Source organism: Mastacembelus armatus, chromosome 6 (assembly GCF_900324485.2).
Source record: "Mastacembelus armatus chromosome 6, fMasArm1.2, whole genome shotgun sequence".
NCBI lineage: Eukaryota > Metazoa > Chordata > Actinopteri > Synbranchiformes > Mastacembelidae > Mastacembelus > Mastacembelus armatus.
In genome coordinates this window covers 3,528,363-3,555,324 of record NC_046638.1, presented here as the reverse complement: position 1 = coordinate 3,555,324, position 26,962 = coordinate 3,528,363, and the positions used below count along the sequence as shown (strand labels likewise).

General features: G+C 38.3%; 1 protein-coding gene across 1 annotated transcript; it reads right to left on the bottom strand.

Annotated features, from left to right (window-relative positions):
• Positions 1 to 4,791: 4,791 nt before the first annotated feature.
• On the bottom strand, positions 4,792 to 25,615 carry LOC113133188 (ethanolamine kinase 1). Its single transcript, XM_026311811.1, has 8 exons — positions 25,400 to 25,615; positions 20,674 to 20,936; positions 19,789 to 19,941; positions 15,594 to 15,742; positions 15,135 to 15,218; positions 13,650 to 13,810; positions 10,244 to 10,317; positions 4,792 to 4,882 (listed from the first exon to the last, which is right to left on the bottom strand). The coding sequence occupies exons 1-8, from the start codon at positions 25,538 to 25,540 to the stop codon at positions 4,813 to 4,815; spliced, it is 1,095 nt and encodes a 364-aa protein (XP_026167596.1). The 5' UTR covers positions 25,541 to 25,615; the 3' UTR covers positions 4,792 to 4,812.
• Positions 25,616 to 26,962: the final 1,347 nt, after the last annotated feature.

Sequence of the window (26,962 nt, the reverse complement as noted above, 5' to 3'; positions counted from 1 at the left end):
TGATTTTACAACCACATTCCCCTTTGTGCTCCGCTCAAAGATAAAGACACTACACACAGTTACATAGAGCAGAGGACTTAGGAGTTCTGAACATGTGACATCCATTTTACAGTAACTACAACCAACTTACTGTTCACTATTGAAATGTTTCAGATTAAACCCAACAAAATGTGTACAATTACATATCAAAGTAAGTTCGAAGTTTCAATTCCAATTCAATTCAATGTCTCAATTCCATGATAGACGACGAAAAACAGTAACTTCAATGTAGTTTGGACATTAAACCGACACATTTAATGCTTTACTCTCAAGAGGTATTCAGTTCGTCCGTGTGATATTCCTAGATACTCTCAATCTTTATCTCTCTGCAATACAGCCCAGTGTCTCTAGGAATTGTTACATGAATACATGATTTATAGTGTGAATGCAATATTCAGTGGCGTTGTAGAAGTGATATGCCCATGATGGAGCGATGCAGAAAGTGAACGTGTGGAAGTTAGCATGGCAGCTCAACAGTAACCTGATTGGAGTTTTTAACTTAAATTCTTATTGTTGTTCATTTTATGCCATGCTCAGACAGCTGACATCTAGAAGCTCTTACTTAATGCTCACTTAGCTGCTGCTCTGGAAAATGCTCCTCATCGTCTAAGATAACTTGTTATCAGCAAACATGCCCAGAGTTTGTGCAGTTCGACTGAGCTGCAGACGACAACTTGACTTGTGTCTGAGTCCAAAGTAACACTGAGGCCAGGGAGAGGAAGTAATGGCATAGATTGATTTCTCAACACTGCAGCATTTAAAAACGATTTAATTTTAGATGTTGTCATCAGATAATGAAAGCATGATTGTACTACTGTATAGACAAAACACCTGAGTGAAACAAATATAACACCTAGATTAGATTAAACAACCAAGTTTAGATTGTAGAGGAAGGTGGACCAAATAAACAACTCAGGTTTGGACTCAGTCAGTTGAATGTTTTCATCACTGGTTAGTTTGATGAGCAGGAATTTGTTGCTTTGATATCATTTGAAGCCGACCTAGAATTATTCAAAACCAAGACTTTTCCAACAAAGAATGGACAGTTGCATGATTAACACGGGATGGAAACATGCCTGTGAAGAGAGAACTGAGAATGGAAAGAATATTAGTTCTAACCGGGCAAAAAATAGATTTTAAAAACCAAGTGAGTGGGAACCTGGAGCACAGAAAGGCGATTTCATGGAGGTGACATCATTTACAGTATAAGAGCTGCCAGATTGATTGGCTCAAAATGAGGAAGCAAAGGAACTGGCTCAGAAGAGAAATCCAATTCAGATTATGGGGAGAAATTTGTAGCCTGGTTCAATTTGTTTTATTGATAAAGCGATTAGTAAACTGAACTCCTATTTGTTCTATTGAACTGTTCACATTTCACTGTGGTCAGTTCAGAGAACTGGGTCTGAGGACGGCCTACAGAATCTTAGAATCCACAATTGGTTGGAGTAAACACTGTTTGTTTTTCTTGCTTGTTTTACACGTCTGAGGATATTCTGCTTTCCTGCACTTTTCATTATTATCCCTAATGTGATCTTTTAACCAGGGAGAATGTTTACATACAGTTTCTTTTCTTTAAAAGGTGCAAACCTTTATCCCGAAGAACAGGGAGAAATTAGGGGACTTGGAACAGGCCTCCTGAAAAGCCTGACAGTGGCTGATATGGAGCTGATATGATAATATTAGTGCAGGTTCATCCTGTAGTTTATGGAGATTTTTCAAGATATTCTAGCCTCGTCCTCGTCCGACCTGAGACCTTCTGCTGTTGGGAAACACCTCTCAAGCTTAATAAGGTGCATAGGATTGATTTTACAATAACCTTAGATGCTTTTGGAAGGCAGGGCTGTTACTGTTATATTGGTCTGGTGATAACTCACCTACTCTACCACATCATACAATAGGATGCAAAGCTGCAGAACAGTCCATAACTGGAGCTTTTGCTGAGATTCTTCTGCTGGTTGAGGTAAAGAATCAACTTACCCTCAAAGTTTTTTCAGTTGTGTTCCCCACAGCTTCCACTCTTGGAAACTAAAGCTACTCATGATTGTGTTTAGGCAACGCAAAGCACTTGGTTATGGTTCTGGAAACTTTGGGGTAATGGCAAATGGATCACAAGGGTAGGCAACCAAAGCACTTCAATTTTGAAACAGGGTGTAGTCTTGGTTGAATATTGCAAAAGTCAAAGCTGATTTGAAGGCTTCGACTGTTGAACTAATGAGCTTTGTACATGCTGCCATTCTGCCTGGCTTCATCTGCGCAAATTGCCACCACAGTATCACACTCTGTTGAACACAAGACAAAACCATCATCACTGAACAGAATCCAGGTTGCACCACATTTCATACTATGTATTACTGAAAGTAAAACTAATTAGTTGGCTGTAAACATAATTCAGAGATGGGGATGAAACTGTTGTGTTTCACCTTGTGCCTGTGTCCCCTGCAGTTATAACCAATTCACTTTTATGTAGGTTCTCTGTGGTTTAAAAGCAATACTTAGAGAAGAGAGAAAGAAAGTTTTGATCTTTTTTCCCAATAAAGACCATAGCATGGATCACATTTTTGATTTACGGTATCTGCTGTCTTAGAAATTGTGCCATACTGCCTGGAGCAGCTGACGCTTTCAACAATAGAGTGGATTCAGGAGTCTGGCCTCTTATGTCATAAATCAAAAACATGTTTTTATTGCAGTCATTTTACTTAAATGACAAAGCATTTCATTAGCAAAGGAACATACAGTAAGTCAGACAGTATCAGCTTCACTGTATATGGCATCCACTGATCAAAATCAGTTGGTGGTGTCCATCTTCATTTGTGTGCTTAATATGTTTCATCTAGGAATTTTTTAGCCATTGTCAAACAATAGCAGTTTTGCACAGGCTTCTCCTGCTGCAGTTTTCTGATCTTGAACTGGTGTCAGTCTAAAGATTGACGGCATAGCCAGGGTAGTATTACTAATGTCTGAATGACTTGCAGCATCATGACAAATATCTTACATTTCACAGCAGGAAAAGCACAGGTTGAACTACATAGACTATAAAGTATGTATTTATTTAATCAGGTTAGCATGCTAGTGTCTGAACACGTGTGCTGTAAAAGAACCTAAACAGAATCATCAATAATGTTAGATACACCTGCTCTTCCTGCTCTGACAAGTCAAAATGTCTGCTGTTAATCATACAATGAGTCATTTTAAGTTGGTTCAACTAAAAACGCATGTTTCTACACGGCCTTCAAAAATTAAGTTAGCTGTACTAAAGTTAAATAATGAGTTCAAAGTCTTCTCATAAGTGCTGCTTCAAAACATCATATGCATCAACAAACAGTTTTGCTTTTTGTTGGCTTCTTTTCTCAGACCAGGTTCTTCACTGGCTTCATAAAATGTACCGTTGAGTCGTTTGTGCACCTCACAGTACACGTTCAACATGCTAGACTGCTTTTAACAACTTTGTTGTATAAAATATACTAATGTTCATTTTATGTAGAGAAACAAGGGAATACATTCACTATAAATCCTCTATAAATTAGAGTATACAGCCACAGTAGGTTTCCCTATGTTTTTGTCCTGCTACAAAGCACTGCATGCTGGGAGATCATCATCATGATGTTTATTTCATTGAATATATTAATTAATGGACAGTACACATCAACCTGCATTAAATACAAACAGATCAGACAATTGAGCTTGATTCTACTAAATTCTTTACAGTGTAGTGGTCCTTCTTAGTTCAGTAACACATTTTTCTTCATTCTATGACATATATGCATATATATATATATATATATATATATATATATATGCATATGCATATGCATATGCATATATTGTACTGTACATTGTCTGTTAGCTCTTTATACATTGATGTGCATTTTAAACACTTGCCAGGTTGCTGATTTAAAGAACATTTGGGAGACTGAGAAGTTCAACACATTCAAGACACACCAGGACTGGTGTTTATTGTGTTTCCACTGCTAGGGAGGCCATGGTGTAAAACATCTTTGACAATAAATAGATCAAAATACAAAGACAATGCAGTTATACTGTTTAATTAGTGGTGAAACTACTGACATTAGTGAGTATTGTAGTTAGGTAGAACCCATAATTGAAAAACTACCCCTTATTAGTTCCGTAAGCTGCAGCTGTGTTTAACTTGCTATCACAGCTCCTTCGGTAAATCAGTCAGTTAGCAAATAAACTTTTTACAGTGAATTTGGGTTTATTATTGGAGTTTAATCGCTTTGTTGCAATAAGACGTGTAATGCTGTAAGGTGCATACAAGGATTTTAATAACAAATCATTAGCAGAGAAACAGATTTAAAATGATGCTCTATGTGGTACAGTAAATTTGCTGAAATGAGAACTTGTTTTCCATCTGAACTGTGGTACACACTGAATAAGCCTGCAAATAACCTTCTTATGGGTTTTATGATCAGGCTCAGTTTTTGTGGCTTTATGTGACTTGGCTAAATGTGGGAACAATTAATGTGTTTCTGGAACAAGCTTCATCTGAATTTGCCAAATAGGCTTATTGACATACTGACTGTGGTAAAACAAATATTTTAAAAATCACAGTGATGGCAAAACATATTAACTCACACTGCAGCCTGAAATAACAAACAATAGGCAGCAGTTTTATTAGGTTATTCTATGCCTTCATTTCTAATACTGCACATTGTGACAAAGAAGGACAGCACATTACTGGAAACTCTCCTTGAACTCACAGAGCAGGTACTTAATTAAAAAAAAAAAAAATCATGGCTCCTCTACCCTCTGATTTTAATTTTTTGTTAAGGCAAAGTATTCCTCTTTCTTCTCAAAGTAGTAGTTGAGTCGTGCCTTGGCGTATCTGAGTTGAGAGCAGAGGACAGAAAACGTGATCAGAGAACACAAGCATTAACTCCACTACAGTGAATATTAATTTAAAGGTTCACTGTGTAACCATTTAGAGTGATATATTAGCAGAAATGGAATACACTGTAAATAATTATTAGGATGTAGTCATAGAAAAACACAGATCGTTGCATTTTCTTAATCTTAGAATTAAACTTTTAACCTACCTACCTTGGGTCTCCTTTCATTGAGGCAGCCATGTTGTGCCACCATGTTTCTACAGTGGCCCAGAGAGGGCAACACTGGCTCTAGACAGGGATTTGTGTTTTGTTTTAAAGGTGACGGCCACTGTACCCGTCCCACGTGCCTGGAAATGGGGTTGGGGTGTGACTCAGAAGGTTTCATTCTGCAATTGCACTATCAGTTTTTCATTTTTCTATTCTGCCCCTATTTTTATCTTGTGCCTTACTTGCTGCTGTGACTATGTAAATTTCCCAGCTGTGGGACAAACAAAGGTTCTTCTTTTCATCTTATCTTCTATCCGTCTCTCTGACTTCCTTTGTACAGGGCATATTTAGGTTTAGTCAGTCAAAACCAAAACCTATCTGCAGATGGCCTGGTCTTTTGGCATCATGTATCTAGTGTTAATGTTCTATGTCTTTCAAAGAGGAGGTTTACAGGGGATACAGGACATTCACCCCTGTAAAAGAAACAAGTAAGGCTCTGTCCATTGCCAGGCATACAACTCCCCCTATTCACTATATTTGAAGTGCATGAATTGACGCATTAACTGATTTTATTTAGGTTTCTGTAGTGTAATTAAACAATATATTTTTGTGAAAATGAACACAAATGTCAAATTTAAAAAACACATATCAAAGGTGGCAATTTAGAGAAGCACTTTGACAGAAAAATATTCTACAGCAGTCTCTTCTTTAATGTGTGCTGGATTAAACTCCAGCTGCTGTGACCTGAAAGGATCACTAAGATGAATTGATAGATGGATACAGTGGTATCTTCTGGATCAAATGTCAAGTGTCGTCAAAGGATATTTCTCATTAGTTTATTTCACCTCTATAACTTCATAGGAAGAAGAGTATCACAGCTGAACTACACCAATAAATGTACAGAAGGAAACTGTGCTCAGTCTGTTTGGATAATTTGGTCTAACATTAAAACAATGCATTTCTCTAATGTTCTAATAATTGTTATAGTACATTATATATAGAATTTCCTTTTGGCGATGAATAAAGTTTGTCTTATCTTATACTTTGAGGTGGGCAAAATATTTTTTGTTTGCGAAACTTAATATAACAAAGTCTGTATTCAATAAAGGGCTGAGTGTGAAAGTCAGCACATTTCAGAACTGAGAAAAAAGGTTTTGTATTTGTACAAGCCATATTATTGAACGCTGCAGTAAATCGGATGTCTAAGCACAACGTTGCCCTTGGCAATTATACTCTACCCTTTGAAATTAAGTGAAGTTTCAAAAGCACAGAAAATGGAGGCACAAAGAGGAGTTTGTCCTTTAATCAGTGCTTTCACTGAACTCCTCAATGTCGAATCAGTTTCCGCTCTCTTATTGCATGGTTAGACAAAAACGTAATTCAGACACATGCCTTTTAGTTACTTGTGTTCCATCTCTCTGTTCATCACCTGTATTTCTAGGTAAAACTGATCTCTAATTATTGTGTCAGAGTCTGGCTTCTGTTGTCTGCTCTTTGCAATTTTTCTATTATTTGTTTGTTTCTTTTATTTCTTTGATTCACATATAGGCATAGAAACACACCATCTGTAACCTATTGACAAATGTGTCTAAAATTATTTTAAATTTTGGCAGAACAGATCTCTGTTTTTGAGTTGGCACACAATTTTCAAATAGTCATTTTCTCTAGATAAATATCATTTTACCTAATGCTGTAGTTGTTCCAAACAATCATTACAATCAGGATCTGGGCTGTTTTTAATGGATTGGTATTGGCTGAAATAAACTCAATCAAACAACAAATCTTTACTGACTGTATTCTGCTGTGTTTTGTGCACCTGAGCCAGCCTCTTTGATGACGGGTCAGTTATAATTGGCCGTTACCAGGTTGAAGCGTCTGAACTATTTTGTGAGAGAAGTAACGTCACTCTGTTGCACCACTGTATAGTCAGAGTGGACCAAGTGACCGACCTTCAATATTTGGATACAAAATAAGGTATCTTATTAAGATTCTGTGCTTATCTAATCAACATTATGTAAATGTCAGATTTCAGAGAGAGCCTGGTTCTCATTGTATCTACTAGTGTCTCTATGTCAATCCATTGCAATAAAATACAGCATCTATGAGTACCTGGCCTTACTTTACCTTATGTAAGAAGTAAATGATTTTTAACCTAGCAAGATTAATAAAAACTAATTCATAACTCTAAAGTCACTGGACATTCAGATACAGCTTAAATATTACAATTACAACAACAATAATAATAACAGTCATAACCAGCTACACCTTTCATAAGTAGAATTATGTGAGCAATTTAAAAGAACGGTAACCTTCCCAAACGATCCCATTCATCCCTATTTTTATTACGGCTGACACCTAAAACTGGTGTGCTTAACGTTTATCATCATCATCACAGATGAAACCGAGACTATTTTCTATTTTGCAGAAAGAGGGGAATGTGAACTCCCTCCAAAGCAGGTACTCTGTTTCACAATGTGCTTTTGTGCACAATTCCCTCAATTTTGCAGTCAGGCTATTCCAAACAGTGGGCCTCCTCCTTGTTCATTTCCTCATAATAATGTCTTTGTCAAATAACAGCTCGCCTTGCCAACACGTCCACAAATCTTAACCGCTGCCTCGCAACACATGAATAAAATCATATAAGCAAAGTAAATACTGACGGTAGAGTGAGGGCGGGTTTGCATTCCCCTTGTGGCTCCCTATTGTCACATCTGCATCTGGCTTTGGTTAAAGCACAAGGCCTGGGCGACGCCTGTCACTCGTTGGGAAGTCGCCGGAGATTTGGCTCAGGGGGATAGCAGTGGGAGGAAACACACACAGGATTTAACTCTAGCTTATTATCTCTTTCCTCAACAGAACTTGTTTATCGCAAAGCATAAAGCAGCAGTGCAATGTTTGTTCACTAGTGAGTTAAGACGCATGGTGTAAAAGGCTGTGGTCATGACAAGTTAATTATGGTTAAAGCTATATTAATCATTATGTTTCTTTGAATAAAATCAGATTAATTAAATGCGGTCACTAATTAACCCACAGAGAGTTAACACCCAATTCTGCAGCTCTACAGGAGTTTTTCAGCCTCTTTTAGTTCATTGTTTTGGTTTTATGACAAATTTAGTGTATGGTTCAGTGTCACTGCTCTCAACCCTGTTTCCAGCAGCAGCAGGCAGCCATTTTTAGTGATGAAACTTTAGTATTTTACATTCAGTGTCCAGCTCCGAAACATCTGCCTGATAAATGACTTTAAAACTATGTGGTTACATTTTTGTTAAAGCGGTGAGGCGACTATAAGAAATTGGCCGATGAGAAAATCCGATCAACTGCTACAAAGCCAGACAATTGGGGAAAACCAAAACAGAGTTAAGAAGCCAATTGTCAGAAGGCCAGAAACAGTCAAATGATCATTTTCGTGAGGGGCAGTTGTCTTGCTAAGATATAGCTAAGTCAGATATTCGTCAGCGTCTTTAGAATAAAGCATCTCCATAGTGGCAAAGGTTCTTCATCTAAAACGTCTTACAGCTACACCCTAGTTCCCTAGCTACTCCCGGGGCTAGCTGGGCTACTGTAGCTAGCTTTCCCTAGCTTTCTTATATACTGGACACTTTGCGCTTAACTCAGGAGTGAGGAGGAAATTCAAGATGTTTTGCAGCCATTAACATTTTTCACTGACAGGTGTAAAGTTGCAACAGTCATTTGTTCACCTGTAAGATGCGAAGCATTACACTGTGAGATTGTAATAGACAGTTTTATGCACTATATAGTGGATAAATCTATTCACATAGATTTCAGACATTGAGAGAAAATGGTCTGAATGTAGTGGACGGTATAAACATATTGACAGGAAGTCATTTGAGACACAGTCTTGATCCAGTCACAATAACATTCCTGTTTTACTATTGAATTTAAAATAGATTGCTTCATGCTATTTAAACAAAGGCAGTGTCTGACATGTGCAGTAATCGTGTGCTATGTGCTCACTGCGCTTTTAAATCAAAAGATGAATTTAAGGACATATTTGACCGTTGCCATCTGCATATTCGTTCTTTATACACGACGAGCATAAGAGAGTCTGCACTGGAGCACAGAGGTTAGTGATGCTTTTAAATGTTAGCTTCTGTTCCTGATCACTGCTGCTGCTCTCTGAGCTCATTTCAGTTTCGCTCTCCAGTTAAAGAAAGGTAATCCGACCCTCACCACGCACTTAAGGACAACCTCAGCCAGCAGTTTAGAGGAGGAGACGTCTAGTGGGCGCATGTGGCCCAGCCAGGGATGAGAGACATATTTGTAAGGGAGTACCGACGGCACAGGAACAATAGTGCCTCTGTGCCTCGGCACCCCTCTGGATCACATTTCCTCCAAGGTCCAAATCAAAATGAGGCAGGGGTCCTGTCGCTGATCTAGCAAGTGGCAGAGAAAGCCACACAGAGGGGAGGGTGCCGTACGTCAATAGTGATTAGGATCACGAACACTACTGTGGAGGGTGTGGGGCACAAAGAGAGGGGGGAAAGGAAAAAAAGTGGGGCTGGAGGGAAACAATTTGCCCTTCTGAACTTCATTGTCTGGTTGTTGGTACTGAGGAATGTCTCCTGGACTTGTATAAAGATAACCATGTGGATAATAATAGATTTAAAAATAAATTACTTTTGATTTTTTAAGAAACCCTTTGTGAAAGTTGAGATTTTCATCTTTAGACGATGTGTGGTTTAAGAGTGAAGAAAAACAGAGAATTTCATGTGTAAATATTTTGTCTGAATTTAAAAGTGACCAGAGGAGTATAAGTGTGCTTGTTCTGCCTGTTTTATGCCAGATTCTGGATACACCAAGTCTTGAAGCACTGATGGAAAAAAATTTACATTTTCTGCAGCCGGTGCTCCAGCTCCCAGTCCTTAATCGCAATCTCAATCCTTATGAAGCTTTTGTTTGTTTTAAAACACATACTGCCTGAATTCAATGCAAGTAATATATTTTCTATTTGTAGACAATGATGCTTAGTGTCCATTTAAATATGAACAATTTGTAACCCGTCTGTCTGTCACTGCCACAGTGCTTTTGTAAAGTCAGACACACTTTCAGCATATATAGAAACCACACAGAAATGTTTCTTTGTTTTTTCATTTTCATGGGACCTTGGTGCTGCCTCTTTCAGTACTAACCTTTGGAAGTCGAAGTCAATAGAGGAGTAATATGATTGCAGGATGGCCCACAGACCCCAGAAGTAGTTGGATGCCTGAAGGAGAAGATAAAACCATTAAACCAACACACCTATAGCTGACACATTCATTTAAAAAAAAAAAAGATCCTTGAAAAAAGATTTCATTGACTTTTTCCCCAAAATTAGAATACTTTAGTATAAAATGACATGAGTGAGCCTGATATGTGCATAGATTAAATAAACAAAGAAGATCTGAACCTTCCTGGCACACGCTAGATACTTTTATGTCTTAGTGTCTTATATCCTGCTCCAGCGTGGCACCCTGTTGGAGGGGAGAGCAATCAGCTGTGGACAGGATAATTATTGGTAAATCATTTCAGAACAATAAGCTTGACGAGACTTTAGACTTGCATGTGATAATCGACGACACTGGGTCATGTCTGATATTATCAAAATATTAATATTTAGTGTAGTGAAGTACCTTAAGATACAATTTATAGTTTCTACAAGGTGATTTCTACAGTTCGCCAGCAGATGCAATTCAAGTTAGAAAATGAGATAAGGCTTAGAAAAGTGTTAGCATTAGTGAAACTGTAAATACGCTAAATGTGTATATCATGTATACAGTAACTAATTTATGTGTGTGGTTTATTAAACATCCAGCTGTACCAACAGCATGATGTACTTCAAGGCTCAGTACAATACCTGAAGCTCTTTCAAAGGAAATGGCACCAACATCGTGTGACTACCATGAAATTGTCATACGCCCCTTCTATCCAATAAAGCTTGAAAAGAGCACTTTTTCTTGGCTCCTGAAGGGAGGTCACAGCAGGGTCAGGTGTCTGTCTTTCTCAAAAACAAATGCTTGCCATATTACCGCATGTATTCAAGGTATTTCACTCACATATTAGTGAAATGTAAAAAGTCTGAAGTTTGCACTCTTTGCATAGTTATGAACTTATCTTTCCAGAACAGGCTTTTAAAAAATTTATTAGAACAGGTATTGCACATTCAACTTTGTTTTTTTTTGATGTGCTGCTACATTTCCCAGTGCCACAGAGCAGAAATGTAAAAACACACTTCAGTGACCTCCTGTTCTGCATTCTGACTGCTCCCATTGCTGCTGCTGCATGCCTGCTACACATTGCTCAGTCAGAATGACAAACCTCTGTATTGAATGGTTCCCTCCTTAATGGCTTTGCTCACTTAGGCTTGTGGACTTCCATGCCTCCATAAATTTCTGTTCTCCACCCTTACTGTAAATCTTCATGGTAGGACCACTAATAGCAAGTCCTAATAAGATCCAGACAGGCCTCTGTTCTGTGGCCCAGTGATATAATCACATTTTTATTTGATAATCAAATAAAGGGTGGAATGAAATACTTGAAGAGCAATGTGTGGTTTTCCCTTGGCGTTTCTCCCTCCCTGGCAGATTTTCATCTTTAATCTGTGTCTTTAGTTGAAGAGAGAGATTGAGCATGTTTCCATTATGATTAATAAGTGCTCTCCATTAAGAGAGCATTAGTCTAACACTAAGCAGAGGCCATCAATGACAGGGAGCCATTGAGGAAAAACGGAGATGAGACTCGTGTGGGGAGAGTGACATGACAGAGCCACAGGCTATAACATCGACATCACTGGGGATGCCGGCAGAGGGGAGGAGTAGTTGTAAGGACCCCACCGCGTCTTGGCACGCTTTACCAGGGATTAAGTTTGGAAAGAGGCAGCTTCACACTGCAGAGCTTTGGCTCCTGTCCAGGCTTTGTCGGTGCCACATAGTTTCTTTCAGTGCAGACTGATCTCCTTGGTTGGAGTTTTCTATATTGATCTGTGTTATAAAGTATGAAGACCAGACTGTGTGAATTAAATGTAGTTTGATTATTCTAAGCAGACTCAAGGAAAAGGACAAAATGGCATTTAATCCAATTCATTAAAAATTTATATATATAAAAAAAAAAAAAAACAACAGAACAATATTAAAAATCATCAGACTTAATTATTATTACAGTTTTGGACAAGTTTCCAAGGCAAGTTTATCACCCAGATTCACCACCCCTATGGATAAGGTGTTAGGATTTACAACAACAGTTGGTTTCATTAGCAATTAATTTGACAATAACTTACCTGAGTAATCGTTTCCTCTAAAAAATGTTTAGTATATTGAGTTTTCTGGAGGTAACATCTTCAAAGTGCTTTTTTAACAAAACTGTTGAAAATCAAAAATCACATTTGAGAAGCTGCAATGACTAAAGTTCTTAATTTCACTAAAGAGATTATGCAAACCATTAGTGAATCATGTAATATTTCATATTATTACATTATATTAATCATAAGAAAACATTAGAAAAAAAGACCTTGGATAGTGCCGCTTAGTGACAAAGGATAGCAATTCAGGAAATGTACTGAGAAGAGAAACACACACAGGCAGCAGCTTTAAGCAGCCCGGGTCGCAACAGAGCAGCACCACCAGGAAAAAGTTGTTAATTAAGAGAAGAACTATGCATAAACACAACATTTAGTGTACAAAATGCCATTATCTGTGAATAAATAAAGCTTCAGCTCCGTTCCTTGACATTTTGAAAAACAGACCCTGTAATTTTTTCAATTAACAGGCTCAGAATCCCTCACACCAAGTAAAGCTGGAAACTTGGCTTGTTAAGCATCAGTGATCAATTTCTCCCACTTCCCTCGAGTCAAGAGTCCTCCTCAGTTTGTCATAGAAAATCTGATTTCAATCAACATGATGTTATCGCTTCTCACTTTCATTCCAGGCCGTATTTCTTCCCCTCCTCACTTCTGCCTCTCTGTTTTTTGGCCGAGGCACAAGTTATTTTAAAAAGTAATATGCTTCCTCATCATTTCTGGGCTATTTCAAGAGACATTCACACCATCCCAAAATTGGTCAGACAATTCTGCATATTGTGTTTAGCTATGAAAGCACTTTTAGACAGATAGCCCAGCACCACTTGAGCCACCAAAGAATGAAAATTGTGGTCATAGGAAAAATAATTTTGGCTCCTGTCTTTCATTTTTCCCTGCAGCAGTTTCTAATCAACTCAGATGGAGTCCATCACACTCTGAACAGTGGTGGGTCAGCTGTGGATCAGGTTTGGTTTTCTTTGGGGAGTTTTTTTTTCCTGAGTGCTGGAAAAGTAAATTGTTAAAATGTGATGTTGAGGTGTTGCTGTCCTGCTATTTCAGAGGTCTGGGCACATATGGATATTGTTGAAATGCACACACTAATCTCATAATATTGAGATATTTGAGTCCCTCCAAGAACAGAACTTAAAGAAGGAAATAACTGTCGAAAGATTTGTCACTTTCTAAAGTCTTTCCAAAGTGTTGAGGCACTACATAATGACATATATTTCAACATTTCAACAAAGTCGGTGGGAGCAGACACTTACCAGTGAGAATTTGCAGACTTGAATGTAGAGCTGCGTAACTTCTGCCTCTGTAACAGTGACCTCACGTCCCGTGCTGTGCTTGTAACTCTCCAGATAGGCCGTCAGCCAGTCTCTCTGTAGCTCCCGGCTCGGGTAGAGGCTGTAGTTAACATCATTCACACCTTGAACACAAAGCGCGCACACACACACACACACGCACATTTAGTGGAAATACCATGTAGTGTAAAAATCAATACAATGCCTAAAATAACTGTTAGTTTTGCAGATTTGCCACAGAACTACATCAACTCTTTACTCAGCGCTTGTCAGCTCCACTTAAATCATTTGTATGTATTTGTTCTCATCAGTGTGTTACAAACACATATAACACACAGTACAAGAAGTAAAAAAAAAAATAAAACATTAACACTGAATCTAATCGCAGTGTAAAATAGTGCAGTAAAGTACAGTATTGTACATTTTTTATTGTGCCAGTTCTTAAAAGGGATAAAGATGCCAACCTAACTCTTATCTCACATTTACTTGAAGGCGACACTTACTACTTACTGTACTTTAAAGTGAAGATTTTGAAAACTTTATATAGAATACTTATATTCACAGTACTAATAAAATAGTACAACTCACAAAGATTATTGTTTGCTAGAGATTTACTTTTGCTTTTAATTTGCCTGTACATTTTAATTTAACTTGATATCACATGTATAGTGATCAGTTTTAAGCCAGTTAAAATTCAGACATTACTTCCTCAGTGTCCTCATTTTTTCCAGGGGCTATGCATTATAAACAGACATTATAAAATGTATTTTGGATATAAATGCAACATTTTGTGGTTTCTATTCATGAATATTTCAAACAGAAACATTTCATCTTGGCCTATTGGAATAAATAGAACAATCACATTTTCCCTGTGGTTTTAATAAGGCACCTTAACCATAAGAGGTCGTTCATTCTTGTTGCACACCATGTCAAACCTCGCACATAAACATCTATGTGCATTAACATTAGGCTCATTACAGTAATAAATTGTCATCCCAAATAATTTTCAGAGGTTAGACCAGTTTCGCACAATGATGATTTTCCAACCTGATTTTAGGTAAAATGATTTGGAGTTGAAAAGTGTTAAGATTTTAGGCTTAAGTGTTATGGTTAACCATATCCGAGTGTTAAAATGATGATTAACTAATATTCTGACTGACTGTCAAGCTTTGCTGAGGCACAGCTGATACATCAAACCTACTTTTATTGCCACACAGAGGACAAACTGAATATAACAATTTGTCATGGAAGCATGAGATAGAGGACATAGTTTTGTAGTACATAACGGCAGACAGATAATGATAACAGCACACATTGCACAATAGTTCTAAATATCACATACAGTATATACACAGCATCAATATTCCACATTAAGCAACCCTATGTGCTCTGACCAGGAAAAAGATTTGAAGGAAAATTGAATTTCTTTTCTTTATAACACAAACCTACCAGCAAATTCGTTGAAGTGATTGCCAATATCGAAGGCCTGGTAGTTGTAATCAGCGTACTCATAGTCAATGAATTTCACCATTCCTGATAGAGGAGGAGAAGGAAAGCAGCGGCGGTTACCAGGACAACATGGCAAACACTTCTTAGTGACAGGGTGTATAACTGATGACCCTCCCACCTTGTGGGAGTCAAAGGACCAAGGAGTTCCTTTTGAATGAGAGCCAGGCTGGGCATCCTTGTAAAGCATGCCAGAAAACCAACATCATAATAAAGAAGGTGTGAATAGTTGCATTATTTAAAGGTTATCAGAAACAAAGTGAGGCTCTTCAGTTAGTCACAACAAAGAGTTTAACACAAGACAGTATTCAGTTGGTAATGTGGTTTCTGACTGATGGAAATCTTTAAGTAATTTATCCACCATGTTTTCCGATGTCAGTGATGTGCGTGGCCGGTCCTTACCCTCTTTGTGATTATAGATGATGTTTTTCGTCAGAAGGTCATTGTGACAGAGGACAGTTGGCGAGTCAATCTGAGAGAGGTGTCTCTTCAATGACTCCATTTCCATCGACAAAGTCTCAAAGCTGTGCACCTCGTGCAGAGCCACCGTGCTGTAAGAGGTAAAACAGCCAGTAAAGTGGTGCTATTGTCTTTTTGCTAACTACTACAAATGTTTTAAATACTCTTAACAACAAATTCCCCAGTACATACTGCTCTACTCCATTTAAAAACTGTTTGATAGCAGCAGTGTCTTGTCTACTGTGAATTCAGGAGGATGGTGCACTATGGGGAAAAATCTTTAAAAGGATCATGTTTAAAATAAGAAATATCTCCGGATTTGAGTTCTGAAAATAGAATCAAAAAAGAAAGTGAGTATAGAGCAGCTGACCAAACCGGAACTCGTATAAACACGAGAAAAACAAGACTTATGGCTCAGTTGATGGAGGGAGTAAGAAAGTTTGCTGAAAGAGTAGAGTTCAGCTTTTTCATGAACTCTACACTTCTAGGAACAACATGTTTGTAAAAGTGAAGCTGTACAGGCAGCAAGCCTTGTTGAGAGGTTACATGCCTTGTTTTCACTCTGTTGATTACTCAATCTATCAAAGACGGCACTAATGTCCTTGGACGTCAGTGCAAAATGCACCTGGAAGAAATGCTGCGCAAGCATCTGTCTCTTAATTAATTTTTGTGTTTTCTTTTCAGTTGTCGGGCCACGACAAGAGGGTAAATTAAACTGTGTAATTTAAACACTACCTATTTATTCAAAGGGGAACAAACAGATGCTCCAGGATTATACACACTTGTAGACATAATTTAGCAAGGCCTGTTAGGAACGCACAATAAAAGCAGAACCTTGTTTATAGTCATGATGCAGAGGCTCCACTGCCCGATACTACTACTACTACTACTACAACTACTACAACTACAGTGCACATCCTTAACAGCGCAACATGTCATTTATGTGTATTATCTTCCTCTAGTCCATTCACTCAACCTTCTTTCCTGGTGTGGATTGGCAGATTGAGAAAGGACTGAATAGGACTAAATAAAAGCCTGTTGTGATCTAAACCATCAATTACCTGCAAGCAAACGTGAAAAATCGATGTATTAAAAAAAAAAAAAAAAAAAAAAGCTGCTTCCTGTTTTGAAGTTTCGTCTATTCTCTCCTGCAATTGTGCAAATACTGTTCATTTTAAGGCTGTCAAAAAATAGCTGTCAGTGTGATTCACATCTACTTGCCTACAGACTAAAATCTATTTCTTAAAACCAACCACCCGACATGCATAATTTATCTCTCCCTTCTCTAACGAGAATTAAAAACACAGTTGAATTGTGAATCACCCTGATTCCTTTTCAACCCATCCATTTCTTTAACTTAACAAACTGACTTTATGATAGAAAGCCACGAGTCAAAAGCTAAATGAAACACTTCCATTGACTTTAAATGGAAACCTGTCGTCTTGCCATCAGATCTTTTCCTCTCTTTTCTGCCCTTTTCATGAAGAACAGTTCGTCAAGTGCATTCGCCTCCTGCTCCCTGTCAAGTCTCTGTAAGGTAATTAGTGGAATTTCCTCCTCTGGCGCTTCATTATCAATGTGCCTTATTTACATATGATTTCAAACACCAGCCAAGTGCTGCTGATTTTTCCTTTTTTTTTCCTTTTTGCAGTCTTATGTGATTCGTGGGAATGCAAACAGGAGACGTAGCAGGGGGCCTTTAGCAGAAGAAGAGGTTGCACTCTTGCTTTCCTCTCCCATCTCTGACTTCTACTGTGCTCTCTCTCTCTCTCTCTCTCTCTCCGAACCTTGCAGCTGCTGCAGCGTCTTTCACTCCCCCCCTCTTTTTCTCTCTATCTGTATCTCTTAGCACAGCGGGTGGCTTGAGAGCTGAAGACCTCTGCAGGTGCAGCCTCTTCCTGCTCTCTCTCTGCCTTTCTTTTAGCATTTCCTCTGAAGATCACATTCATAACAGCACTCATACATTCTCAAGTACAAAAGTTTCTCTGATGCCTCTCTTTTGCTTTTTTGTGTCGTTCTTGGTGTTCTGTCTCTACGTGTGTCATGTCACACATACAACTGCACACTCAAGAGAGAAGTGAATATGCAAACAGACACACACACACCCGTTAAAAAAAGAGTTTTAACCACAAATCAACTTCTGAAATCTCTTTTTTTTTTTAAATCAGAAAATCACTGATCAATTACACTGTAGCATTCCTTTGATCACTTCATCTGACTTTTCCAACACTTTTAATCATCAGTTATATTCTAATTATTGATATTTCCAGATCATTTCAAGTTGTTCTCTGTATCTGTGTTTGCGCAGTCAAGTCACTGTCACACAAATGTTTCACAGTATAGCACCATCTATTGGGCTTCTGAAGGTGGTGCAGTCTGCTCCCAGATCATCATATTGTATATCCTAATTTAATATTCTGAATTATCAATACTCTCACAGGTTTTGTTATGCACTCATGAACAACAAAAAGCACTGCACAAATTATGAATGTCATGACAGAATGTGATACACAATTTTGAAAATTCAGTGTAAAAGTGAAGCCTAAAAAGAATAAAAGTAGTTAGTCTAACTGTAAATGTACGACTGGCCATTGACTGATAAAAAGCTTCATATTCTCTTGAAGTATTTAATAATTAAACCCAAGTAATTGCTCTTTATTTTTCTTTCTACATTTCACTCTGCTCTGCATTTTAATGCTAGTGTGTTTTCACATTTCATGTGAATTCAAATATTAACACTGAGTGTTTTGAACTGTGATGATGGAATTAAAGATTTTAAAAATGTAAAGGTTTGGTCAAATGAATACAGTATTAATTTGACCCTGCACAGTATACTGATACTAGAAAACTATTGCAACACCCTGCTGTTAAAAACATTACTATACCTCACATTATAAGCATCAGTAGCCTATTTGAACAGCAGTTTTATTAAGAGCCAGATATCCAAAGTTACGTAGCTGTGCAACAGTGGGCAGCGCTGTGTGTATATGTGTAGTCCTCTGCTTCCCCTCACGCAGAGTGGGGATGTTAACTGTTTTTTTCTCTAATGCTTCTCTCTGTAAGCTCCAGGCAGCTTTCATGGTAAAAAAAAAAAGAGTGCTCTTTCTTACTATCTACTCCAAAGCACATGTGTTATTAAGTTCTAGTATTTTGCTGTGGCATTGTTTCAGTATTGGTATTGGAGTATTAGAAATATTTAGTTTGGGATTAGAAATGGATGTGGTTCAAAATGGATTTATAATGAAATACCAGATGAATTAGAAAACACCAACTTCAAACATGAATAGTGGAATATTTCTTGTCTTCCTGATGACAATAACGCTTAGTTACACTGGCTTTCTCAAAGAGCTTTGTGGGCTATTTGATTATCTTCATCCAGGAAGCTGAAACTGTTTCTTATCATAAAAGACCCTCTCCTCCACAGTCCCTCTGTTTTATGGATGACTCACTCCAGCACTAACTGTCTTGCCCTTTGCTGAAATTCAAGAGAAACTCCAGGGATCAAAAGCGACACAGAGACTCTGGGCCTTCCAGCGTCAGTTTGGATGGACTTCTGACCTTTTCACTGCAAACATAAACAAGACTGAACATCTGACTGATAAGGGAGAGCTCTGCAGGAAGCCTGTCGATGACTGTTTCTTTGTAGTGCCTGGAAGGCCTCTATCACCCCTCACTACGTGACCCCTGTCAGAGATAATGCAATGTCATTGCCACAAAGGCCACTCCCCCACCTCATCCCGCTGACCAATGACAGTTCACAGTGACAGCCTCCATCCACATGGTAAATGAGGTGAATGTGCCCACATGACTCCAGCACTGATCAGTTACAATAAAGCAGATGGGTGGCTAGCACCTCTGTGGGTAGAGCTGAAAGCTGTGCATTTGTGATAAAAAAAAAAGATAAGTCATCAGTGAAAGTCCTGCTGCCTAAAATATAAAAAAGTCAAAAATGTTATCAAATGGACGACTGCAAAAATCTGAGACAGAGGTGGCCTTTGTAGCAGTATGAGTTTAGAAGGTACTGAATACTGATGTAATTTTCAGAGTAGTGGACGATGATGAGTGACAGCTCTCTTGCTTTCATACATCTGAGAACAACTGACTAATTCACTAAAACCCTAACCTTCCTTAGTTGTACCTTTTTATACCACCCTGCTCAGCAGAGCTGCTGTTGACGTGTGTCTGCACCAGTGTAAGGAACTGGGACATTTTTGCCCAGAGTAGAGGCTCAACAGGCCGACCACGTTTTGGCTGGATCGAGTGGATTCTCCCCATCTCTGCTGCGATCAATCTGCAGAGAGAAAACATTTTCTCAGATGAGCCTGGCTGACGCTGTTATTGCACAAACAACCATTATCAGAGAAGAAACACAACTCCCTTTCCATTTAGCGCTCTTATCTTGTTCTCCTCCTCAAGAGAGAAAAAAAAAAAAAAAAAAAGGGGGGGCTCTGTTGCATTTGTGACCTTTTGACCACTTGAGTGCTCGTTCTACTCGTTCTACAGGGATTTTGGTGGTGACGTGAAGTTTTCTGGGTATTCCCCTCAGTGCGTATCAGGCAAAACAAGGTGATTGATGTGCATCGTGGCCTTGGCTGTTCAGTCTTAGCTGACTGTGTTGTGTCCTACTGTCCTGTAGTGAGAATAATGATGTTGGCCTGTTATCATGAGAATGATTAATGAAATGGGGGCATGACTAAAAAACACTGTTTGACATGAAACGTAATTAAACCAAAAAAAAAATTTTAAAAACCCTGCATCAACATAATTAAAATGCTCGACTAACATAGTTACACATGACCTCTAACAATGTTTCAGTCTGACCCCTGAAGGAACCGTAAATTATGGTTTAACTGCAATTTTAACTTTTGAACTGCAGTTTCAAGTAAATTAAAATAATAAATTAATAACATAATTTATTACAGTACATATCACTAGTCAGCACCAAATGAAATTTTAAAGATTGTTACTGCTAGTTAATGTCCTGATGTGAGCATTACTTTTTGAAGCTTGAGAAAAAAGACACCTGTAGATGGAGGGTTGCCGCAGCAGCTTATCTTCTAGCACTGTTCCCCTGACAAACTCATAGCAGATGCCATTCTGGAAAGTGCAGTAGATCTTTGGACCACAGTCGTGGGAATGTAAGACCTGGAACATCTCCACCTCCCGGTCCCGGTTCACAAAAAGCTCAGTCATTCTGCCGTACAGTCGCACCAGAACGCAGCCGGGTTCCTGGACAGAACCTACGAAGCAGCCAATCAGCTGGTTGGTAATTCCTTCTGTGAATGTCTAGAATGAATGTAAATCAAGAGGGAAATGAATAGAGAGAAATATTTATAGCTCAAAGAAAATGAAACAATAGTACAGAATGACATAAATTTCAAAGTACTGCACTGTCTGCAATAACTCAAAAACTCAATTTTCGATTTAGCACTAAAAAGTCTGATACACCTGAAAATTAGTCGGTGTTGACATATTGGTAGCACTTAGAATGATTATGGCTGCAACAATGTAGATAAAATCAATAATTGAAGTGATTGGCAAGGGATATATTAATTATTAAAGCACGATAAGTCATGTCTTCCATAAATAAACAATTTTACGTTGTTATGTGGATAGTTGTGGTGCTTTGCCTTTTTGTTCTAGTTTTCTAGTCACCCAGTAAAATCTTTATGGTTCTCAGGCCAATTGACAGTAACTTGTGGATCTCACTGAGCAGACAGACTTCCGTTTGAACTAATATCTATCCACACTGATACTAAGACACAGGCATAAGACCCATGTCACCTCACATTTTTGTAAGTTTCATGTCTGTACACTCATTACAAGTATTCGCATTTCACCCTGGTGGATGGTAACCAGGTTGTAAGTAGTGCTTCCAAATGTCAAAAGAAAAAATAAGAGCAAGAGACAAAAAATAGAGAACATCCAAATAATTGCAAATGGAATTTAAGCTCAAACAGGCCGTTCATCAGCTCATCAAAAGTTTAAGACCAGTGTCAAAAGTGTCAAAAAAGGACTCAGTAGTGAATAGCCCCACCGTTCTCGTTGATTACGTCAAACATTCGTTTCGGTATGCTCGATGTGACTATTTCCAGGAGGCTGGTGGGAACGTTGCTCCATGTGGTGAAGATGGATTTACGAAGGGCATCCATGGTCTGGAACTGGTGTCCATTTTTGTAAACTTCCCTTGCCGTCCATCCCCAAATGTTCTCAATGGGACTTAGATCAGAGGAATACTCAGGGTGGTCCAAAAGAGTGGTGATGTTCTTCTGGAAGAAGTCCTTCGTCAGGCAGGCATTGTGAAAAGCAGCGTTGTCCTATTCGAAGACCCAGTCATTACCAGGGCCCTCAGTCAAGTGGGATGCCCGCTGCATCATCTTCACATAGCCAGCTGCCGTTTGACACCCCTGCACAACGTGAAGCTCCACTTTCCCATTGAAGGAGAAAGCACCCCAGACCATGATGGAGCCTTCTCCACTGTGCCTGTGTAGAAAACATATCCACTGGGATCTCACCTTTCTTCCACCTTTCAATGTCCCATGTTTGGTACGCCCTTGCTAAGTCCAAACGGTCAAGTTTGTGCCATGGAAGGAGACGTGGACCTTGGAGACGTTTTTTTGTTCTTTAAGCCCTTCTCGCCCAGACGCCATCTTATGGTTATAAGGCTGCAGTCAGCATCAGTAAGGGCCTTAACTCCGGTCGAGGATCGGCTTGTGTCTTCACGGACAGCCCGTTGGATCCTCCGGCTTAGTGCAGGTGAAACGTTTTTGGCTCTACCACTTGACATTTGGTCCATTAACCTCAGGATCTTTTAAGAAATTTAAAATGACTGTCTTACTGCATCCAACCTCAGCAGCGATGGCGTGTTGCAAGAGGCCTTGCTTATGCAGCTCAACAATCCTGCCATGTTCGAAGACAGACAGCCTTTTGCCTTTGCCAACAGGAGGTCATTTTAACTTTTTAAGGCTATGGTCTTAAACTTTTGATCAGCTAATGAACAGTCTATTTAAGTTTAAATGCAGTTTTTAATAAATTGCCTACTCTCTATTTTTCGTCTCTTGCACCTGTCTGTTCTTTCGACCTTTTGAGGCACTACTTACAACCTGGTTATGATCCAGCAGCGTGAAATGCAAATATTTGTAATGTTTCCCCCAGTCTTAAGATTTTGTTCAGATCTGTGTATTTCTCCTGGCACAATTAGTTAAATTTAGGTTATAGACAGCTGTAGACTATATAAGAAATATACAGTGCATCCAGAAAGTAGTCAGACCCCCTTCACTTTGTTCAGTTTTCTTATACACTTGAGTATAATTGTTTAAAAACCTTTTTTTCTGATTAATCTACTCTCAGTACCACAGAATGACAAAGAGAAAAAAGAATTTTAGGAATGTTTGTAAATTTATAGAGTATTATCCAGCCCACCTCCATGTCTCATAGTGGTGCTAACCAGTACACACCAAAGACGCTGGACACCTCCTGATCCAGGATGACAATCCAAGAAACCCTGAAATTCCCTGTTATGTGTCCACAGTGATAGCACAGTGAATACTGTTTGCCTACAAAAGTCTCATAGGACATTTGTTGTCATTCAGTAGCTTCTCAAAGTTCTCATTCTCATCCACTGTCTCCAAGGAATCTTCTGAGCCTCAGATGGAACATTTTTTCCATCTAGAGCGAAATTGGACAAACAAGGCTACCTTGATATCTGATCAAGTATTTATCTAGAGGGGAGGACTATTATTAGCAAATTCCTTCTACTTCTTATTTATATGCATCATCTTTTCCTGGAAATTATTAAAGCATTAACATGTGAAACAATAGCATTTCTTCAAATTCAGACAGTCTGTCTTATGTGTATTTGTTGAGCTGCCTCAGTATAGGAACTGAATTAATAAATTCATTTGCATCACATTATATATATATATTTATATATTGGATATTTATAGAAGAGAGAGAGTAATTTAAATGAATAAAACCACAAGTGCACCAGTAGGAACCATGTGTCAGTTCCTTGCACATTCTGGATGAACAGACTACATCATTAAAGCAACTGCTGGGACCTGAGGGTTGAAAGGCTTTGTGTACATTACTGGACCTGGTATAGATAGAGAGGTCACCCACCCAGTGTGCTGTCCCCTAACAAACATAAACCCTATTTCTCTGAAAGATTGGACCTTGTGTTTGCACATGGGACCAGAATGGCATTATTCCATTCTGAACAGGTGGTCTGAAAATATCAACACATCTGTTCACAGGGTTTAAAAAAAAATAAGAAGTCAATTTTTCTTAGCTTGGCTTTTACATATTAAAGGTGTGTTCAAATAGTAACATGGGTAAAGTGTAGTGTTTTTCATATATGCTTTTAATTTGATCTTTCTATATAGAGAATATACACATACAGGACATAATGTCCTGAGCTAGCTTCACAAAATTATTTTTAGCAAATATTACTCAAGTGAAATTTGCATTTGTTGGTTGACACTTACAATATTCACTATTAACTGTTTTCATGTTGGAAAACAAGTCAGTATTCAATTTGCAAATGCATAGTATCGTATATGGTTTGTATTTGTATGTGATATGTATTTTTGTATATCGTATCATTTTGCATGTGCATGTGTAATGTGAGGTTTGATTTTATAGCCACATCCCTATTTCAGGAGGTTATTATATCAATCAGTAGCAGACAGAATAGGTACAAACTATATCTTTTTTGTCCAACTGTGTTTAACCATTTGATATTTCACCAAAGACTGAACAAACATAACAAGGACTGAAACAGTCGTACATGAATTTTATGTCCTTTGTAAACACATATATATCTTAAACATCACAAACAACTTTGATGTTTTGTGAAAGGATTCTGGGGAGATCCCACCTGATCGGCCTGAATCCAGTTTATCTTGTGAATAAATTAATGTTGTAATGTTACTTTACAAATTAACGTAATGTTGTCAGTTTTATTATTTTACAGACTAATCCACAGACTCATCTACAGATGCTGCTCATCCAACCCACATATTTACATTTATTTTCAATCTTCTATCTATCTAGTTGTTTTTGTCTAGATGTTTTATCTTGACTAAATATAAAACATACTCACATTTTATTTAAAAGTCAAAAGCAAATACTTATTAATTTAACTATTTTAATACCGTTTGGAATAAGCTAAGGTTACAGCTAGTAGCAATGCACCAAATCATAGTGACACCTGAGCATCCATCCATCATCTATACCTGCTTATTCCCATTTAGGGTCATGGGGATCTGCTGGAGTCTATCCCAGCTCGCTTCCGGTGAAAGGCAGTGGTACACTGATGGGTCACCAGTCCATCACAGTAGCAATATTAAATATTCGTATTTTAATATAGCATATGAAAACTAATACAACACATTCAGTTATTTTATAGGCGCTAGACTCAGTAAAGGGGAACTAAGTCTAACAACCTTGGAATAATGTAGGAACTTTTCCAAGTCAGCGTTTCTGCTGATCTTCCATGACTGCAGCGTTACTCAAACCTTCCCACTCCCATTCTTGTTTTGTTGTAACCCATCAGAGGGTCTCCAATTGAAGAGCAACATCCTAAAAGCTGAAAAGTCTCTCCTACAGTGTAGTATGGGGTAAGCATATCTTCCAAAATAATTGACATGATCAAATTTCAAACAAACCAGCCTACCAATGAAGTTTTTATAAAGCAATATAGATGAATTCCAGATACCCCAAACATCTGCAGACACACTTTCACTTGCCTTCATTTGAATGTCCTGTTCCTTCCAATGAGGACGCAGCCTGCTAAGAAGTTCTAGGATACCAGTACGAGGTTGATGCTCATCAATATGAATGTCCAGATGGAGAATCTGATTCCCTGCACCAGGAAACCCTCTTTCCATTTTTAACAAAGCGAATGTACTGAAAAGTCTTTGAGTTGCAGAACTTGTTTAGACACTTTCAAAGCAAAGTTTTACGCTAAGACCACCTGAGCTTTGTTCATCAACACATCATCTCAAGGTTTAATGACGGGAATATAATCCACAACAAAGCTCTAATGTCAGCTTTATCAGAATGATTCAAAAGCCATCAGTGGTATCACTGAATGTGCCCAGCGATTTATCTGACCAGCTGCTTATCAGGGGCCAATGTTCCTATGGGCATCTTCAAACCCACTGCTTTAGTTTACATATTAACCACAGCTCTGCAGCTGACACATATAGTGTTAAAAGAATGACAAGCAAATGTTGATTTTGAAAGTCTGTAACGAAGTCGTACTACTAATAACACCATGCACCACAAACAGCACAAAATGGCATGATTAAACTTTGAAGAACATGAAAATAAGCCGATCTTTGCTCAGGTGAAGCCAATATAATTGTTTGGATTGGATGATGTAAAGCACGTCTGGCTCAGACATTCTGCCATCCGGAAGCATGGAGGTGGGAATGTGCTGATATGAGGCTGCACGAGTGCAAAAAGTGCATTCATAAAAAGCAGGCGTCTTATACACCCATGAAAAGATTATTCTAGTATCAAGAAGGGGAGACATTATGGAACATGACAACAATTACAACAAAATATTTAACAAAAGAATAGCATCTCACTAATGAAAGGTCAACTGACTTGTTGAAGTCGGTTCTTAAATACTGTCCTTTCATTGTAGTTTGACCGATTAAATTATAGTAAAAATATATGTAATGTAAATAAATAAAAACAAAATAAATAATAGAAATAAAAACTATAATTTACTGAGAAATGTAAATAAATGATCAAACAATGACACTACAGGTCTCCTCACTCCTGGGTGCTGGCCAGGTCACCCAGGTGTCCTGACAAACACTGCCCACCAGAGGCTGCAACACATAGAAACAACACACACATGCACACACATACAGGCCCAGATAGAAAGCGAGGGCCGTCTCACCTGAAAAAACATTTTTAAGTGTCCATTTAAACGCCACCACAAAAAGACCAAGAATTAATTTCATCACTGGATGTCTGCAGTCCATTTAAACAGGTGCCACTCTGCACTGACAGCCACAAAGAGGTGACACTCGTGTACAAAGTGAGCTCAGCGTATTTTCCCTCCAAAAACTGAATTTTCTTTGCATGACATTTCAGCACAGCTCTCTGACTTGATGTCTCACCAAGCTGTTCTAACATTAAAACTGAGCATGTTGCAAACATCACTGCAGTAAGAGCTCCACATTGTAAGCAGGATTTAGGATGTATTTTACTGAGCTTCATTCAAGCTTTTAAAAAAAACAACAACAAAAAAAAAGCAAACTTACACCAAATAAGGCCAATAAGTTGACTTTAAA